General features: G+C 38.9%; 1 protein-coding gene across 2 annotated transcripts; it reads right to left on the reverse strand.

The window, feature by feature from the left end:
- Positions 1-2,297: 2,297 nt before the first annotated feature.
- insig1 (insulin induced gene 1) lies at positions 2,298-11,723 on the reverse strand. 2 transcript variants are annotated; one of them, XM_044340064.1, is made up of 7 exons: positions 10,551-11,723; positions 9,958-10,340; positions 9,466-9,819; positions 7,667-7,791; positions 7,269-7,435; positions 6,654-6,753; positions 2,298-4,304 (listed from the first exon to the last, which is right to left on the reverse strand). In XM_044340064.1, exons 2-7 carry the CDS (start codon positions 10,013-10,015, stop codon positions 4,275-4,277), a joined length of 834 nt encoding a protein of 277 aa, XP_044195999.1. In that variant the 5' UTR covers positions 10,016-10,340; positions 10,551-11,723; the 3' UTR covers positions 2,298-4,274. The 2 variants fall into 2 exon arrangements, with proteins under 2 accessions (XP_044195999.1, XP_044196000.1); XM_044340065.1 differs by lacking the exons at positions 9,466-9,819; positions 9,958-10,340; positions 10,551-11,723 and adding an exon at positions 8,692-8,848.
- Positions 11,724-20,801: the final 9,078 nt, after the last annotated feature.

Raw genomic sequence — 20,801 nt, forward strand, 5'->3', positions numbered from 1 at the left:
AACAAGCTGTTTAGTTTCAACTCAGGCCAGTCCAGAAGGACCCAACAAAGAGTTTAGCACCAGAGTAGGAGCATGAATCAAAGCAAATACTTGTCAAGATGTCTATGTAACAGCACCTGAGAGACTTTTTAATATGCGCGACAGGCAGAGTGAGTTGACAGCAGCTCGATGAGTCAACAACAGAGTTACAACAGACATTTCTGATGAGAGGGAGACAGGCCACCCGCATCCAATCACAACAGAGTCAGGAACTGCTGAGGGGCCCTAAGGTGAGACGCAATTACTGTACAAAAGTCTGATGATGTAATTTAGTCAAGTATCTAGAGTCTAGTATGGTTGTCTAAATACAAATGTGAAGAGCACACTTCTGTGGCATGCAAGTCAATCATTTGCAAAGCTTAAGTGAGTTTGAGTTCAGATACTGTCACTTCAAAAAGTGGAACGATCCCACAGAAGATGTTTTTGCTCTCATCCAAACTTATAAAGTTGTATTTCAGAATCTGTCATATTACAGAAACACAACACAAGTCTAACGTACAAAAACAATAACATGATCTTTCTATAATACATCATATTGTTCTTATACTATGCAAATGTATTCTGCTGTACTATCTCATATTTCTTATTCATGTGTTATTATAAACATGTATATCACATAAAATATTTATATTAATTTAAATTTTTTATAATATTTTCCACATTATGCTTTATATTCATTATACAACCATACTAATCTTGATAAATATTCATTCCAAATATACCATATCTAATATGCCACCATGATCTATTGGTTTTGCATATACATTTATGCATACCGGTTAGTGTAACATACTGTATATAGCTTTCAAACTGATTTTTTTTTGTGTGTTATTTGTATATTTCTACTTATCTGTAGCCTGTGCCTATCTAACTCTTTGGTCTTGTGCTGCTGTAATGCTGAATTTCCCTTCCTGGTATCAATAAAGTTTGATTATATCTTATGTATAGTGACCTGGATGACTGGCAACCTTCACAGATAGACACTATTTCCCCACTTATTTCATGAAAGACATGATTTTTAAGACTTATGTAAACTTAAAAATTGCTCCTTGAGCATGGAGTTATTAAATGTTCACATCACTGCCTGACATGTTTACTGGCAGTTGATTCACTGCATCAAATTAGAGGCTAAATAACAGAATCTCCAAAGGAGTAATCAAAGTCATGGAGCCCAAAGTGCTGCAGGTGAAACTAAATGGTTTGAACCTATAGATGACCTGAATCAATAGATAAGATTGGCCCAGATACAGCAAGAGGAAGCGAGAGAGAGAGAGAGAGAGAGAGAGAGAGAGAGAGAGAGGGAAGGGGGGGTTGTTTTGGCAATAAGGAGGCGCTCTAATGGAGTCTTTCAGTTTGCTGTGGCTGGAAATGAAAGGAGGTTGAAGCCTGGCCAATTATTCTGCCTCAGAAGAGGAGGAGACGGAAAGAGGAGGGAGAGAAGAAGAAGTGGCGTGTGGCGCTGGATCGTTGTCCTGATAGACAGATGGATGGATAGATAGATAGATAGATAAATAGATAGATAGATAGATGGATAGATAGATAGATAGATAGATAGAAACAACTGAAAAATAGATGAATGTATGGAGAGCTTCCCAGAACGAGGGGGTGATACAAAATAGCCCACAGATATTGGCCCCACTCCCAGAAATTTCCCCCAGTGCAAAAGGTTAACTGTCAGTCCCCCGCTAGGTATAAATAGAAGTCTGCCCTCCAGAAAGGCGTGTTCAGTAACAGGGGTAGACAGAGGAGGAGGGGGGCCAGTTCCTCATGATCCCAGTGACACACAGGGGCGGGGTGGGGGGTGGGGGTGAGGGGGGGGGGGGGGGTTGGATGGGTCTTACAGAAGAGATGCAGCCGAAGACATTATAATGGCTCTGGAGACTGACAGAGACCCCCGGACAAAAGAGTGTCCTCATCTATTCAAACTTGGCCGTGACAGCAGACACAACAAATGCCATCATCAGCACCCCAGAAAGCTCTGGTCCAATTGAGCTGCTGCTGCTGCATCTGACACCCAAATAAAATCTGAGGGTCATTGTTTTACCGAAGCTGGTGAGACATGTAATTAGGCTAGTGTCTGCTTTCTAGTGTTTAGTAATTAAACACAGAATGACTGAAGCTCAGTTGAATTATGTATGCTGGTATCAGGTGTAGATGACTATGTAGTTCCTTTATTTCTTCCTGGTTTTAAGGATAAGTTCATTCATATCATTCACCAATTCCCATATGTGAGTAACGACTTCACACAGACGTCCTTATCAGGTGTTTTTTTTTTTTATTTTTCACTTAAATCCAAGGTAGCAAAAACGATACACAGCTGAAATATCAGACGCACACATAGGGACTCTAAAACATTGAAACAAAAGGTGTTTCACCACCTCAAAAAAATAAAGCTTCCTCTTCAGTTTAGCACACCTGAATATAAGCAGATCCGACCTCTGCGATCTGCCGCAAGAAAAAAGTATTTAAAAAAATAAATCAGGTCTCCTTCAATAATGCTACTAAATCAGATTTTACAACAGTTTGACACAATATGTAGTTTTCATTTTGTCTCTCTGGTGAGAGTCATTGGTATTGACTCTGAAGGCATGTAATCTCTGACAAAAATCTTGTTCACAAAAAAACAAAGATGTTATTGCTTTTTTTTTTTTTGATGTTGAAAGTTTCCACACTGCAAGTTATATATATATTTTTTTAGCCTTTGTCAGAAATAATAATAATAAATAAGGAAGAATAATCGGCTCATGTATATTCTGATTGCACTTAATCCTCTAGACCCCCAAACACTAACTAACATACTGTAGGTCTAGTATGGTAATACCTGTCTGATTACATAGGCAAGCCATCATATATACAAGCAATAATGTCATTATGTTTGTACAAATGATAAAACTAAACTGTTATAGTGACAAAAGCACTACATTCTATAATACACAGGCAATCACAGATTGCAAATCTTCGAGGCTGAAGTAATAATGTCCTGCTCTCTCCTTCAAACCGGCGTATGTTCCCAAACTGTTATCGCCAGTTTGAAGATACAATTCGAAGTGGAAAATGCTCATCACGATCAACACGGTGAATGTTTGTCTCGATGGGAATCGCAGGTCCATTCTACAAGAAGTTTAACACCTGACTACAAAGGTAAAAATGCGTTGGAAAGTGTTTTAAAATGGTATTACAGCAAAATTGTAATATACTCCTGGTACATTCTTTTAAAAACACGGCCCATACTGGTGTCTTTCCTCACTTTGCTGGTAATAAAAAAAAGCTTCTGTCCTACTTTCTTCTAAACAATCATCTGCAGGTGAGAAACAACATACTGCTGGTTTGAGAGTGGTTTTCTCATAAAAATGTGGAAAACACAATCCTGTGCTGGCAGATAACTGCCAATGTGATGCTTTTCACTTGTAAATACAACAAATTTTCACTGAAGAGGCTAAGTAGTATGCATTTTCCTCTATAAATTAATATCAGTTAGTACAAATTGACTATACTGACTGACTTAAAAAACTACAAGCTTGTAGTTCCTTTAAAAATGGGAGGCATCATTCCTTATCACACAGAACATTTGGTTTGGGGTCATTCAAAATGTAACAAAATAAATACTTAATTTGGTTTGATTGGGAACATACAGTATGTCTCCCCCTGTACCTCAATCACAGAAGCCACTTAATACTTTTCCATGTGAGAGTTAAGACATTTTTTTTTTTTGCCCACTTCATATAACATTTCCCTTTTATGATCATATTATATTCAAACTACTAAAACAAAAACAGACATTATAGCACCCCCTCATGTCTTCTCTGCTAAGACCACGACACATCCACGCTAAAGCACACACACGCACGCTTTCACTCCATAAACTGTGGGAAGATGAGTAGCCGGATCTTCCAGCGCAAAAATTAAAAACCAGCTTATTGTTCACTTTTTTTTTAAAAAAAGGCAAACACTGTCCTCCCGTCTAGTGTGAAGGAAGTCTTAATGCTAATGTAGGACAACAGAGGTTGGGAGGGAAAAGGCTGTTTGGCCACAAGGAGGTGCAGAGGACATGGCACGTTAGATGAGGGGCTTTTCTGACCCGCACTCTGTTATGAGAACAAAGGATGGAGTCAAAAACCAATGAGTCTTTTTTTTTTTCTCTCTCTCTTCGAGTTCTCAACAAAACTTGTCCATGTTCGTGTTGTTGTTCTCCACCTGGTTTTTTTCTGTCTTTCCACTGTTCTGTGGTTCACCGTTCAGTCATTGTGAGGTTTCTCCACACAACCCTGAGGGGAGACAGAGAAGAAGGCTTGTGTTAATAACATGCCAATCAATAGATTAATCACTTCAATGCAACGACTAGCACTTAAGTTAGTTGAAAAGTCACTGTTAGAGTTTCTGTTGTCTCTTTATGTAAACACTGAAGATGTGACAGCATTTATATAGAAAAACATCCTTAACCTGAAGCTTTGTTTGGATGACTGGAAAACTAATTCAGGGAAACTTTAAAACAACTTTGGGTGACTCATTTTCAAGACATGAATCACGGATGCAAACATGAACACGTTATTTTCAGTTTCCTGCAAACTTTAAACTGCTGCTGAAACGAAACCCTGCTGAGCTGACATAACCACAGATCCGTTCCTCCCTGTATGAAACAATCTTGACTATTTCAAGTATCAAGATTAGATTTAAACAAATGAATCATTTTGTTTCAGTTCCCTTTTTTGGGATGACTTGATTTTTCCCTACTGACAAGTGAACGTTTCACACAAAAAAAGGGAAGGGAGTACTGCTAGCTTGACACGAGAAAACTGCAAAATCTGTTTATCTGAAGTCATCACAAAACATTTCAAATAGATTTAGAAACAAATCTCTCAACAGCTTGTGCACTAAACTATATTGTCATCTTATTTGCCCATGAATTCCACATCTGACTATAACTGGATAAAAACCAGTACAATTATTAGCCATTAAACCAGATCTATTAAGCACAAGAGCTGGAGAGAGCAGTGCTTGGTGTTTTATTTTTTATTCTGCATGCTTAATGCTGTTAAAAAGATTGTTTCACTGTAACTGGCTTAAACCCAAAATGAAAGAAGGAAAAGCCACCAAAAAAACAATTTTGTAAGAAGAGAAAAAAAAGAAAAGTCTTATGTTCCTTCTTATCCTTTTCATAAATGAACCACTGGAGCGAAAGAGAGAAAAACAGCGAACAAATACACAAGTGAGGACTTGTGCCAGCATTCCAGGCTTCATCACAAACAAAAACAACAAGTGGCAAATGACCCTCTGGTCAGCCGAGTTCTGACTGGCTCTGTGTCCCCGCCACGACTGTGAAAAACAACAGCTCTTAATCTGCTTTCACGCTTTGACTGAGTCAAACTGAGGGAGTGACGGGATTCTTACTTTACAGAGAGAATGAGGTGAGGCTTCTGGGCAGAAGCTTAATGAAGACATCAAAGCTGACTTGATGGGATAATTATGAAGGATGGGGGGTGTCTGACGCACTCTGCTCTTCTCTAAACCGTTTGACAATGTTATCAGCTGTTGTGGTCTTTTGAAGTCATCATTTTATGTTCAACTGCTTTAAAATAGTGCAGAAGTATTCAATAGATACACATTTTGTTGAACCACTGCCAGGCCAAAAAACCTTAAAAACATCACACACATTCAGTGTTTAGCCTTAAATTATATTCTTGGCAAATTAGAAAAAGCCTCTGGATCAAAATCAAGAGTATCGGGTGACTAGAAAACTGACACCTGTAGCACTGAAACTGGTTTGGTAGCTGTTTACAGGAATCACATCAAAGCTGAGAATGAGGACGTTAACATGAGACTTTTAGGTGTTTCATGTAACCGACTTCAAGGTAATACACCCAGTGAAAAAACCTCTGTCAAAGGTTCCCTTTCTCACTTGAAAGTGATATATTGTTGTAAGTTGTATTGATGACATTCAAACTCTGAAACTGGTTTAGGAAACACCGTAAAGCAGCAAGACTCTCCAAGTCTCCATTAACAAGTGATCAGTGGAGAAATATTAGGTAATAGTAAGATAAATGCTAAACTTTGGGATTAAAAACCCAATTATTTTGGCTTTAGAACATGTGGATTGTGTTATTTTTGGTTTCATTATCAACTTTGTTGCAATTGTTGTAACTAAAGAATCAGCTTCTGGTTATTTCTAATGTTTGGGAGAAGGCCGACACATACAGCAGCAATGCTAACTCACCCAGCGACTGTTATATTTACATACAAGTCAGATACAGATAATGACATATAGGCAAATGACATATGGACATGTTGATAAGAATGCCCTTAATTTGCTTATTAGAGATTTGTGACCAAGATATGTACTAAGTAGGATATTTTATAGCTGAAAAACACTCTCTAAAAAAATGTCCTAGCTTTAATATAGACTGAGATATAGGTGAATTATTCCTATAAGGCAAGTTGTATATAAAGGTATATTTACAGGAATGTAACTGAACTACCATAAGTTATGTCACCTCTACCATATTACCATGGATGAGTTTATATCTGATTTCCTACCTAAAAGAAGGGACTCAGCTGTTACATTAGAACTCGAATATGAGTTATAACACTATATATATTACTAAAGGTTGCAGACTTACCATGGCAAGTTGCCGTCCTATGTTTCCCACCGTAACACCGCCTGAGAAGAATATGCATGGGAGCCAGGAGCGTACATACAAGAAGTCTGGAGATGTATACCTGAAAGAGAGAGAGAGAGAAAAAAAGAAACATCTTATTTGATCATTCTTAAGAAAGCAGAGCAGGTTTATGTGGTGCTGTCCTGTACCCTGACCTCTGACCTCTCTGGAAGAGTCATATGAAAACAGATTTCCCTCCAAAGTAATCCTACAATAATAAAATCACAATGTCTCTCCACTTAAGTCAAATCTACAAATAAGACATGTTAGCTCTTACAAACAGAAAAGACACATTAAAAACAGAGCTGAGGACGGATCTGAGTGAGGAGAACATACAAAGCCTATCTGAACTTCTACATCTATTTCGTTCACAGTGGGGCGAAGCATACTTTTACAGCTACATAATCATCACTTCAACCACACAGAATTGAAGTGATGACAAAGCACTTGTGTTTTATCATCGCTGGCAGCACCAAAAAAAAAAAAAAAGTTGTGCTTCCTAAAAAGTGAAAACTTGAGACAGCTGCTGTTCCACTTGCGAGATTTTATTACAGAAAATGAATTGTTGGGACGTACTGGTAGACTCCATTGTAGACAAGCAGCTGTGTGATCACAGTAGCTAGGAAGGCAGTGGTGATGCCCAAACCGAAGCCGCTCCTGGACCGGTCGAACGTCCACCACAGGCCCAAGGACAAAGCTGCCAGGGTTAGGGAGAGCTGCATGTTGTTGACGAAGTCTAGTTTCTGTGTTTCAGGCAGTTAAGGACAAAGTCAAACAGTATGACGCTAGCATGGGATTAGTTTTACTCAAATATTTGGATGACCCGCCAATGTTCCATCACTTCTTATGGGTAAAGGGTAAAGCAGGACATCCTGGTTGCTTTAGATACTGTGCAAACTAGAACCCCAAGCCTTAATGATCGATCAATCTACTTTTCTGTCACTCATAACCACGGACTTTAGAAAAAAGGATACAACACTGGCGTGGTTGATGCCGACGAACACGGCGATGCACCTCATGACGCTGGCCCACTCCCGCTTGAACTTGTGCGGCTCTCCCAAATGGCTGTCGAGGCAGGGATACAACAGGCCGACAACAGCTGTGAAAGGAACAAACAGACCCGAATTACACCAGATAAGCAGAAATTCTGTGAAATGCCAGAGGGGAAAATCCTGTCATAGAACTGCTGTGTGGGATTATTTGCTGAACATGCACGTCCATAATTAGTTACTCATTTCAACACATACATAGACTGAAACCCCCTTAAAAAAAAGTCAAAAATGTTAGAAAGACACTATAATAATATTAGCAAATGTATTAGTCTCTATGTACATTTCATAGGAATATTATACTGACATTATTAGGGCTGCATTGTTTTCAATATCTATTAATGTGTATGTATTTTCATTATTTATCAATGAATCATTCTCTAAAATGTCAGGAAATGTTCATCTTTAATTCCTAGAGCCCAAAGTGACATCCTCAAACTACTTGTTTTGTCTGAGTAAACCCACGAAATCCTTTTTCATTTCTCTATAACGCAAGATGGGAACTGAAACTAGGTATTGTTGTACTTTTTTCTTATAAATGGCTTTATGAATCATTTATCAAAATAGTTGCCAACTGTTTTTTCTGTCTAACTAATCATTTCAGCTGAAGAAAAAATTAAACTGAGGAGTTGTTTCATGATATATCGCACAAAAATACCAAATATTCTCTGGTTCCTGCTTCAAAAAGTTTAGATATGCAACATCTGTCTATTCTATATCATTAGAAACTGAATAGATTTGGGTTTTGGTATGTTAGTCGGACAAAATAAAGTTATTTGAAGATGTTATCTTTGACTCTTGGAACTATTTTCTAACATTGCATAGATCAAACAATTGAGTGTTTCATTGAAAAGCAGCCTCAATTGAGACTAAATACTTGGAAAAACACCACACGTTCATTTTAAACTTATTACTGAATACTAAAGGCACACAGTTTACACAGTGATGACCTTAAACAAGTCCCCGCATGACACTGAGGGGCATTAATAAGCTGCAGAACAATGTAAACAGAACATGAATCTACTCCTCTCTTATCATTTGTTTTCTGCCTCGCAGCACATGGGAGGAGGTGCCGAGCATAGTTGCTGTTATCCCCCCTCCCACGTCCTCTCCCCCTTCTTCTCTCACTTCCTGGTTCCTGGCCTTAAAGGTACCTCCCCCCCTCAGCTCACCCGTTATGACACCAGCCAATGAGCGCGCAGATCACCTCATGTCCGGCTGTTGCGACCAATCAGAGCTCGAGGATCTTTACCATCTGTACTCAGTTGAGTTTTTTTTTTTTTTTTCATAACTGACTGCCAGACAAAACCACAAGACTAATAAAGCTGGGCAAAAGAAGGCTTATATAATGACTAACAAAAACAAACCCTGATGATTCATTACCACCTGATCATGCAGCGTCTGATGATAGTAGCAATTACAGACAACAATAGTTTTTGTTTCCTTAAACAGCCTAATGTGCTGTTTTACTGCTTAGTATGGTGTGTGTGCTGTAAATTAACTTCCAGCACTACTAAACGATTGGTTAATTGATTTTTAAAGAGTTTCTTCTTCACCATAATATTCTTTTTATATGATAAAAACTACTGCCCTGCAACCCCTCCCCTCTCTTTGCATTCCTTTGTCCCACTCTACAGATAACCTAGCTCAAAAAAGCTCCCCCAGAACTATTTATAAACGCACTTTTTTAAAGCATGTTTTACACCAATGTGTTGTCCACTCACCGGCACCGGTACCGCAGCACGGCGGGATCCACCAGGCAGACGAAAACACAGTTGTCATCACCTCCTCTGGAAACAGGGTGACGTGCCTTTGTATCTGCAGCAAGTTGAGCACCAAGGCGAGGAAGGCTCCCACCGTGAAGAGGACGAGACCCCGGCGGATCAGGTTGGCCGTCCGGACGTCGTGCAGGGAGCCGTAGGCATTGCTGAGCACCGTCGTGATAATGGACATCATCTCTTCGGCTTTCGATGCCAACCAGTTCGCTCCAGATGATGATGAGTGTTTAGTTTCCACCCTCGATGCACAGGAGCAGCTCCAACAGTGGTCGTCTAGTCTGGGCATTTGGCACTTTGGGTCTAGAGGACAAGGAGGAAATAGGCTACTGCATGATAGATACATTTATCTGACAAGTTAGAGAGATAGCTTGTTGCTGCTTGAGCTGACACAAGTTACACTAACAAAGAAAAGCCTGCGATCATTGTAGCTTAACTTACCTTGATCTCCAGACGTCTTCAGTGTCTGATCAAAAGAGAAACCTGTACTCCTGTTCATTAAACCGGACTCGCCTCCTTGTTCTCCTGCTCTTTTTTCTTTTTTCTTTTACAAACAAACACTACAATCACGTTGCTTGTTCACATCATCGTTAGTGGACTCAGAGAAGGAGGAGGAGGAGAAGAAGAAGAAGAAGAAGAAAAAAAAACACAGCACTGCTCCATTCCACAGCACAGAGCTCATACCAGGGACCAGAGCTTCCTCTGCAGAAAACAATCACAGCTGTGTCGGGTGAGAATCGGCAGCCAATCAGAGCGCGGCGGCTGATATGACGTGACGCCACCCCACCGCCCCTTCGTCCGGGACAGACGCACAAACCTGCAGGCTGGAGACCAGAGAAGTGAAAGTAGAAACAGAGAACTAGTTTAAATAGCAGCATAACATAACTACTGCAAGAAAGAGCTGTAAAAATAGAGCAGGAGTATAATATATCATAAGATTGAATAGAATATTAGAGCAAATATAGTGGAAAAACAACACAAAAGTAGCCATTATGAGAAAGAGTGTCTTTTAAAGAGGAAGGTTTGGTGTTTACCAGGCTAAAAGCAGAATATCTTTCTTTGATTAATGCTCAGACTTTTACAGATTTTGCCCAAAAAGAAGCAATCTCTCTCTTTCTATTCCAGCAGTCTCCACAATTTGACTCCCAACTTCCTGCACAGGCACCTTTATATAGCCAGCTATTGTAAAATGGGGTTAGTGGCACGACATTTTTGTGATGTTGTTGATCTTTGTAGGGCTCCTGCACGTCAGTCAAGAGATAATATGTATGGTAAAAAGGTTCAGTGGCCAGATGACATATTCTTTCAAGGACCGACAACAACATGGAAACATGTTTTGCAAGAGCCTGTGTGACCCAGTCAGGCGGTCTATATGGCAGCGCGATAACAAACCTCCACCCAGTGCATACGTGCAGGAAAAAACATCTATAGGGTCATGTTTTGCTTTTCCCTGCGCCTGAGGACATGCACAGGAAACGTTGTACCCTTTGGAATATGAACCACAAATGACATATTTGGATGAAAAGTCACTGCTGTGCAATTTTTTTTTTATGAGATGAAACTGCATAATTCATCCAGGGAGAGGAACAAAAACAGTTATTTCAACTTGACTGTCAAAAAGCCCCACACTAAGAAAGATACTTAATTTCAGCTGCTGGCACTTTGTAGAAACTAATAGCATGGGTGAATCATCTTTTTTCATGCAAATTGACTTGCAAAATTGAGTGATGCTTCATGACCTACAGCAAATTTGGTAAACAAAAACAGAGAGCATATCAATCTGATAAGCATTTCTTTTCAATTAAGTTTAATTAAAATCTTTTTTGGTGTAATTATCTGTGCTGCTGATGTCTCAGGGTATTGTATTCATTGTTGTTTTTTTTTTTCTTTTGGCAATTATGTGGTGCTAAGATGCTGAACTAAAAATGAGCTCTAAATGAATGTGATGCAGGCACTGGGTTCTGGTGGTTGTCACCCAGTGTTCAGCTTCAAAGCCTTAAGCCAACTGCTGAATTTATCACTTCTTTTTATGGCTGATTTGATGTGCCATGTGGAGGAAAACGATGCCCCAATTACCGGGGATATTGGGAACAAAACAATCTATAACTATATTTATGAAAGCAGTCATGGAGACATTGCGAGCACACTACGGACTTTTTAGCCATGATTGCGGCTTGGCTCTAGGGATGGCAATGTTGGTCTAACGGTTGGTCTCGCAACTGTTAGATGGATTGCCATGAAATTTTGTGCAGGCATTCATGGTCCCCAGGTGATATATCAGTATGACTTTAGTGATCCTGGCATGGCTGTAAACTCTAAAGTCAGCATGCAAACAGTGATGGCAAATGCAGCAGACGGGAAGCTACTTTATTCTGTTGACTTCCATATTATTAAGGTACTAACCATGTCATCACTCACTTTAAAAGATAATGCAGCTTTTATAGTCCCACTAGAGCAGTTTCAGAATGGGTTTTTGAATGTTACTATTACATATGGATACATAATCATCTTATACAGTAGGTATTTCAGTCTCCAGACAGCACATTCAAATTGGCTGAGTTTAAATTGGTTCCAGTTGAATAGAATGAGAAAATGCCATTTCTAAAATGGCAGTGATAACTGAATGGTTAAATATAAATGTCACAGCTGGAACCACTTCACTGGAGCTGTGTCACTACTTTGTACCAAATAAATCAAGCATGAAAGTATATTGAGAGTTGAAAAGTTTGCATTTGTGCCCCCTTCTCATTTCTGAGTGCTTAGAGTTATGTTGGTTTATGTAGAGGCCTTGAACAAATGCAGCATGTCTTACAGGATGAGGAGACTGTCAAAAAAGAAATTTCTGCTTTTTAACCCAACTGAACAAGTTTCTTTTTCTTCCTCACTCATTTCTTTCTTAAAGGATGCTTGGATATAAGGGTATAGATCCTCACTCATGACCTCTTCACAAACACGCTGGTCTGGTCTTAAACCAACACTCACTTTGCTGCAACCCATAGATAATGACATCCGTCATATTTGCTCTATCCTAATTTCAGCGGACCATGTGGTTACCACAGATAAATTACCAGAGACTTAACAGCTTCACAAAAGGGCAAAGGAGGTCAAAAAGAGAAGGGTGCACATACAGGGAACTCCCCGAGGCCCCAAACTACTACACCATCGCAGTAATCAAACAATAGTATTCTTTTCTGCCTCAGAATGAAATGAGTGTTGAAGGCTTGTCTCTGAGAAAGAGTGTGTGTATGTTCCCCAAATGAATACATTTCTCTCTGTGTAATTTTTGGCAATCCAGGTGTCTGTGGAGAAAAGCCTATAGCAATGTGTGTATGTGTGTGTGTTTGGGGGATTGTCGGTGTGCGTAAATCTCTCTCTTAGCTTGAGTTTTATGTTGTTGGATATGGGTGACCTGAGATGACTCACACACAGGAAGACATAACGAAATATCAGTATTATAATGTGGTTGAAAACACATTGAATATTTTATCATAGAGAGAAGGGGCACAAGTTAAAAAATGGAAAAATAAAGATCCTGTAGGAATTTAGATTGCTTCTCATACTTATAATGACAGTAACATGTGCATTAATACGGAGGCTGAAAATCACAAGCTGTATGTTAGCTAATACGAGGCCATAATAACCGTGAAAATGACTCGGCATATAGCAAATAGCTCCTAGCAACCACCAGTGCTGGTGCTGGCGTCGAGGAGGTCTCAGCTACATCAGAAGATAAAGCAGGATGCTACGACACTTCAAATGAATAGCAGATCAAGCGTGTCATAGATTATGCTGTTAGACTGGGAGGGATTGAATTATAGCTAAAGGAAAAGCCTGCTGGAACAGCTGGTAAATTGATCTATCAAACTCAAGCTTGACAATTTTTTTCCTCAATCCTGTGTGAAATTATGAAGGGAGACATCCTAATCCATGCTCTCGGATTGTTGATTAAAACAGCTTCATTCTGTTTATTCCTTCTAGTTCAGGTGTCAAAATTATTGCATTTCTTCTCTCCATTTCATGGGTGCTAAGCTACTGCACATTTAAGACAACCTTTAAAATGATTTGACCCATTAACAAAGACGTTATTTTCCTCCAAAAAGCAATCATGGGTAAAGTGCACCGTAAGTAATCACAGGCAGCACCCATCCCTTTTTATTGCTAGTGTAATAATCCACAGTTTGCTCAAAATTCTCTATCTTCTTCCTTCAGTGCATTCTGGGTACCCTGGATACACACAACCTTTTCAGTAGCTCTCTTTTTTACTGGGCCATGAAAGATGAAAGGGGATTCTAGGGTATAGAGTGTATCAAGCAGCTTAACAAAGGGTGCCATAAAGGCCCTAACTCTACAGCCCGAGGGCGTGGCACCAGGATGCAATCTCCTAGCCCCTTTGTTCTTTAGCGCTCAGCTCCAAAATTGTTTCAGAGCAGCTCACCTTTTTTCATAGCCGGATCCTACACCCTCTCCTGTACAGCATGCTTATTTTCTGGGTGTATTATGCCAAAACAGAAAGAATATGTTGAACTGTAAGGGATGTTAAATAAATTCAGAGCTACAAGACAAATAAACTCTGTTCTTCAGTGAATAACAATATTTCAGAAACAGTGACTTACATTTATTGTGGTTTTTTTTTTAAAGGAATAGTTTAACTTTTTGAGAAATTAGCTTGTTTTCTTACTTGCTGAGAGTCATATCTGTAGGGTAAATATGTAGCTGGGGCCAGCAGCCGGTTAGCTTAGCATAGAGACTGGAAAACAGCTAGTCTCTCAGTTTTTGTACAAATTAAGCAAAAGGGAATGTGTAAATTACTGAGAGGTATCCATTTTCTCATCTAATTCTCGTCAAGAAACTGAATAAGTGCATTTCCAAAAATGTCGAGCTACTCCTTTAACTTGACCAACAGCTGTCACTGTGTGTCTGTTATGATAAACTACACAAACCGTTATCAGCACTGAGCTTCTCACTGCTAAGCTTATTGCAACCGTTGACCTTTAAATAGCTATTTCACTTTAAAGAAAAACACTTCAGTTTGTTATCTTTTTTCAAGGAAATTGGTGTATGGTGGCTGTATTGTTAATTGCTTTATGGTTTTTGTGCTGTCTGGTAGACAGATTGTATTCTGAGTTAACACCACTCAAGTCAAACTCCAAACTTTCCACAGAGTTGATTAAGCAACTCTCAGACACAAAAGCTGAGCATTATAAGCTCAACATTGGTACATTTTTTTTGTTGCAGGTCTATTGTATTGGATTGCAATACACTACAGTACAGGTGTTCATGATAGCATGCCCCCACCTCTTTATGTCGCATGTTTACACAAAAGCTCTATTCAACTCAGCTACACTAGAAGTGCCCATGAACAGCACAGCTCCAGCAGCCAATGAGCATCCTAAATTATCCCCGGCTGTCTGCTCAGGTGTCATTTTCCACCAATCACAGTCGTGCACCCAGTGGGTATATTCGTGTGTGTGTGTGTGTGTGTGTGAGAGAGAGAGAGATATTAAGGGAGAGAGAGATAGTGAGAGGAATAGAGAGAATTTGTTTAGTTGATCTAATTTGACATTCTAAAAATACACATCATTTGTTTTTTCCTGTTCTATTACTCATTGCACATTTCATTTATAAATTAAGTTTTACCTCAAGCTGTACAGTAGCGAGACACACTGTGGCGATGATGTCATCCATAGACAGATACTAGACATGCCTCCCAGACAGTGAATAATAGGACAGCTCACTACCGGTAGTAATTTTACAGGGATATCAGCACATGACTAATAGCTGAATCCCTTATAAGACTCGTTAGTTAAAATGTCTGAGTCAGTCCTTTCCTCAGAACTAAAGAAAGGGGCACATTTTTGTTGATTTTGGCTTTACTATCTAAAATCAAAGCAATGGCACAATCAAACTGTCATCTCAAATGTTTTAGATAGCAGCTAAGTCCTTTTATAAAGCTTTTGACAGGTTATATAGAATGAACATGGCATGCTTATCTTTTAAAACTGGAAATAACAGATTTTTTTTTTGGCAATCTGGTGAATATAAGTCCAATTACTTTACTGTTTGCTCTGTTTTTGGTCTCCACCAATGTCTGAGGGAAATGTCTGACTCTTTAGCTGCTAAATGCTATGCTATGTTCACCAGCTAGTTGCTAACTTTGTCTACTTGTTGCTTGTTGCTGTGCACGTGGCGTACAGGGAGTCTTTAAAGTTTTTTTGTGCTAAAAACAGTTGAAAACAACACTGGAAGAGCAGTGAGAAGGAACATAATAAACAGACAGCAGACTCAGGCGACATTCTCTGTTGCTTCATTACTACTAGTGACCTCTGCCAGATACAAATGCCACCTGTTCCACTGTTACTGATTGTTGTTACTTTCAAGATCACTGCTCTATCGCAATGAGGACATCACACCACCTTTACCCGAGGCAACCTCTTCCTGAGCCTCCTCCGGCTATAGCTTAATGTTTAACATAGTGGCCTCATATCAGGTGAAGTGCTGAACACCCTGTTTCCAAAGAGGATTAGTGTGGGAAAAAAAGTATGCAAAAGTTAACAAGTAAACTCGCCTTGTTTACTGTTCTCGTGCAATTTCCACTTGACCCCGTAGAAAAGCCAACATCGTATCTGCGTTGCTTGGATAAACTGTGACATAATTTGTACATGTCAGAGCAGTTTGTTGGGGTTTTGAGAGAGATATAATCAAATCCTGTCATTTATCTGGTATTTCAACTAAGACAAAACATACATGAAGTACACAAAAATTGAACATGAAAGTGATTACTGAACATTCCTCAAAAATATAAACTTCTCTTCCTTCTCTTGGAAGTCTGGATAAAAAGAGAAAATAAAAAATTAAGGTTCACACCAAAAAATGAATTTCTTATGCTTCAAACAGATCGTCCCCTGCTGTTTTGCAGTTCAAAGCCTTGATTTCACTGTTAGCTCATGCCACATCTCACACCCAAAGACTCACATCATGGCATCTTGTGATTGTGGGGAAAGTCACAGGATTGGCTGGAGATTTGAACAGCGTGTCCTGTACAACTGCCCCACCATTGTCCTTGTTGGCCTGCCCTACACTTGTCAGAGATAAAGCCTTGATGTATTGTAAGCATGTGATTTTCTTTTGTCTGAAATTGTTTCTTCAGCCTTGCATCACAGCACTGCTTTTCAAGCAAGTCCACATTGGGAAACAGATTTTGAACTGACCATATTTAAAGGTTTATGCACAAGTATTCCCTTTAACAGTATCCTCTGGTGTATTGCATTATAACAATATTGATTTATAAAGCAAAAAAAAAAAAAAATCAAACAAATAAAGAAACTGAAAATAGAAATCATTTCTGGTTGTGGATGGATATTTTGTTTGCACAGAAAGGGTTGAATGAACGTAGCCAAAACAGCTTAATCAGCTGTTGAATAGACGTGCTCCGAGATGATACAGAATGAGTGTTCTCCTTGTTTATACATGTCAGAAATGTCAACAATCAGTTTGCAAATGCAGTGTGACTCAACGGATGAAGTCAGTGTTTGTCAAAATGCAATAAAATGTCCTGCTAAAGGGATTTAACACGCAATAACAGCTGTTAATTTACTTCATTATTTTCATTTAAACATATTGTATGTTCCTCTAATAATTAATGTATTGAGATTGCTACTTTATCCATTAATTTATTGCACTTGTAGATTTAATGAAATACTTCACCAATTTAGAGGAAGTTTTCATCACACCTTGACTAGTTACAGTATATTATCAGATTCTACAGTGTTCTTATCCATGCTTACATGTTGTTATTGTATTCTTTATCTCTGCAGAAGGGTGGCAGTTATAACTGAGTCACTATTGGACAGAGGCTGGCAGCCTGTATAGCTGATCTATTATCTCTGATAAGTTAGTGATAGAGCTGGAGCGGGTATGGCTTTATCTGTGAGATAAAAGAAACAAACACAAGACTATCTGTTAAAAAAACGGTTATAAATACTGCAGGATATTTTATGGTAGGGTTTTTTATCAAGTGAGTTGTTGATTGTATTTTCAGTAACAGAAATAGTTTACAGGCTCCAAATGTGCACTGTTTTGACACAGTGCATGCAGTAGTGCAGTGTCCTCCTAGTGGTAGCTTTGGGTAAAGCAGAGTTGTCGTCGTCCTGCATAAGAGCAACCAGCAGATGGCACCCACATAACAGTCAATAAAAGACTAATTGAAACTCAATTTCCTTTCTTTCTACCTTTCTTACACATTTTCAATATTCTTCGAATCAACTGATTGAGTCTAAGTCTGTATAAACATATGCTTACATCTGTTTCAGACTGAAATGTAGCTGCAAAGGCACATCATCTTCTCTACATTGCAGTTAGGGGTCTCATTGGAGAATTAAGTCATGTGACATTCTTCCTTCTCATCATTTCCACAATAGACGCAAGACTGTGTTGCTATGGCACCAGAACATTAACACGTGTCCTTTAGTTTGTCTGAGACAATTATGAATAAAAATGTACTACTATGACAGCAATTTGCAGTTGACTCTGGATATCACTTTATTTCTATTTGGCCTCATTGAGACCCCTCTTTAAACTTTCTGAGACTCACAGACATCAAAACACAAGCTAATTAAACATTTGCATGCCCGCTGCTTGCATCATGTATTGGAAATTAGAGAGGCTAAGAGTGTCACTAAGGGACAGTCATTGTTCAAATGTTATTTAATTTTTCTACGGATGTGGAAGCAGACTGTTTCATTTTTGAGCCAAAAATCTCCCTTAGCTCATACAGATTCCAGCAAGGTACACAGGTGACAGACATGTGTGCTGATAACAGCTCGCCTGGTAGCCAGAGGGGTCAGAGAGAATTGACTCTCCAATCCAGCTCTGGCTCCAGAGTGTATATTACCTGTGAATGAATTTCACTTGACAGGGATAACATGTTTTAAAGGCACACTCTTATAGTCTACTGCTGTTGTTAAAGTCTAATCCTTTCCTTCCATGTAGTTTTAATCAATACAAGCTCATATTCAGTCACATGAATCTACACCAGAGCTTGTTTTGTGTCATTTACTCCATGTGTCACATTGAAAAAAAATAAAATGTATCATCTTTTCCTCTTGAAGCTACGTTGCCACGATTGTGCTGTTGTTGCAGGAGCAGGTAAATTGTTTTCTACTTACTCTGCCATAATCATCCCTTTAAAGATAATTGTTCCTCATAGATCTATTACAGTTGGCAGTTTACAGGGTGCTTTTAAAATCATGAAACAAGCAAAATGCTAATTGGTGCCAGCTATCCAATAATTGTAGGCAATTATTACAAAAGTTCTCTTGTCATCTAATTGCAGGTAATGAAATCGTGAGATAGTGAAACAAGGATGATAATTTCAGTGAATATACATATCAAAAACCCTACTTTGACTTTCAAGTGGGTCTGCTTGACGTCACCACTTTGAGGAGGAAAACATCCCATCTCACCATGATCAGAACTGTAACACTGATCAGCTGAATATCTAAAATCAATATGCCTTTTATAGAAGCATATTTTCATTGTCATAGGCAACAAAGAAACATTTCGTAACCGAGAAACTTTGCATTTTTCTTTATGTTTCATTGATAAGTCAGTTCAGCCACACCGGGGCGAGATTCTGAAAGGGGGCCATGACTTTTATCAACGCCTGAGTGCTTGTGAGTCGAGCCGAGGAGAATCTCTTTTGGTTAGCAAAGCCCTGAAGGTGGAACTGAATCCAGCAAGTCAAATAGAGACTCAGATGTGTTGCATTTGACACCCACTTGAGGCATCTGAATGTACATGAGGAGAAATGTACGAGTCTATGCTCAGAGGGTGGCTTCATTACGTGTGTCATTAAACGCACTGAGCAAACAGAAAGATAAATGAGCTAAAAAATGTCATGAGTGCCACATATAGCAGCACATATTATCAAAGTCCTTGAGACAGAAAGAAAGTTTGAGGAAATGAATGCTTTAATAAATTAAAAAGGAATAAAGATGATTATGCTCTTTAATCAACTTAGAGGTTATTAACAGATTGGAGAGATTGAATGAGTTAAAGAACAGCCGTTGGAAAATTGAAAATAGTCCTGCGGGATTCTCATGTTCATGCTAATTAAAATTGGGAGCCTTTCAGTCAGAGGTTTGACAGTAATACTTTGCAATATGCCAAAATATACAGTATTTTCTTCCCACATTTCTACCCAACTGTGTTGCCTCACAGCGAGTCAGGCGCTGTTTTGAGAGTTGAGTGTGCATCAGTGCCAAGGCGGTCAGCTCCTGCAGGATGTAAACAGACATTCTCTGCAAACGTTTCATGCACACAGTAACTGAACAAAGTGCTCTTGCGTTCATGCTTTTTAAAGAACAAGTGACTATATTAAAATGAGAAATCAGTTTCTTTTTAACCTGCTGACATTCACATTGTATGCAAATCTAACTTGCACTTCTAAATTTCTTTAGTCACCATCTTTAATATGCATGAAACATAAGCTAAAATAGATTGTTGGAGAGCCTCTTCCCCAACTGGCCCAATTATTATGCATGATGCACAACTGTAATTCTCTTTATGAAGCAATGAACAGATTTATTTAGTGCAGTAAAAGATTTGCGGTTTTCCCTTTATACACTAGACAACAGCATCTCAGTAAGAAAAGTACAGGTGGGACTAATAAGTTTGAACCAGCATGCACAGTACCAGGGCCCTGGAGCAGAAACACCTGAATGTAATGCAGCCATTAATAATATTATCAGTTACACCTGTGCTATTTCTTATATGACATGTGGAAATGTCTGACGTGACAAAGAAGCCCCTATATACCCATAATTCACTCTAAGTGTTTCCACTTATGCTGCCTGATTAGCCGTCTCGTCAAGAAGAGTGAGCACAGACAGCTCCCTCACTTTCCAGTTCGTTTTGTTGCAACTATTAGGACAGGACAATTTGTACCATTATCTTTGGTTCATAGTTTGGTTACATCACATGATTCCCATCACAGAAAATATCTAATCAAGCAAAACTACAGATACTACTGAATTTATCACACTGAAATATTTCACTTTGAAAACCATCACAATTTATGTGGTCTGATAATTCCTCTCTTTGAAGTTTACAGTAGTCAATTTTAAGTTAAATTTCCGATGTATATACTTATTAGGGCTCACAAATTCAAGTACCCAGATTTCAAAAACTATATTCAAATTGCCTAAATTCAATAAGCTCAATTCAGATCTCAAAATTCAAGATGTGAAATTCAGATCTGAGGATCCAGGTAACGCAATTTTGATCTA

The sequence above is a fragment of the Thunnus albacares genome, chromosome 21 (assembly GCF_914725855.1).
Source record: "Thunnus albacares chromosome 21, fThuAlb1.1, whole genome shotgun sequence".
Lineage (NCBI taxonomy): Eukaryota > Metazoa > Chordata > Actinopteri > Scombriformes > Scombridae > Thunnus > Thunnus albacares.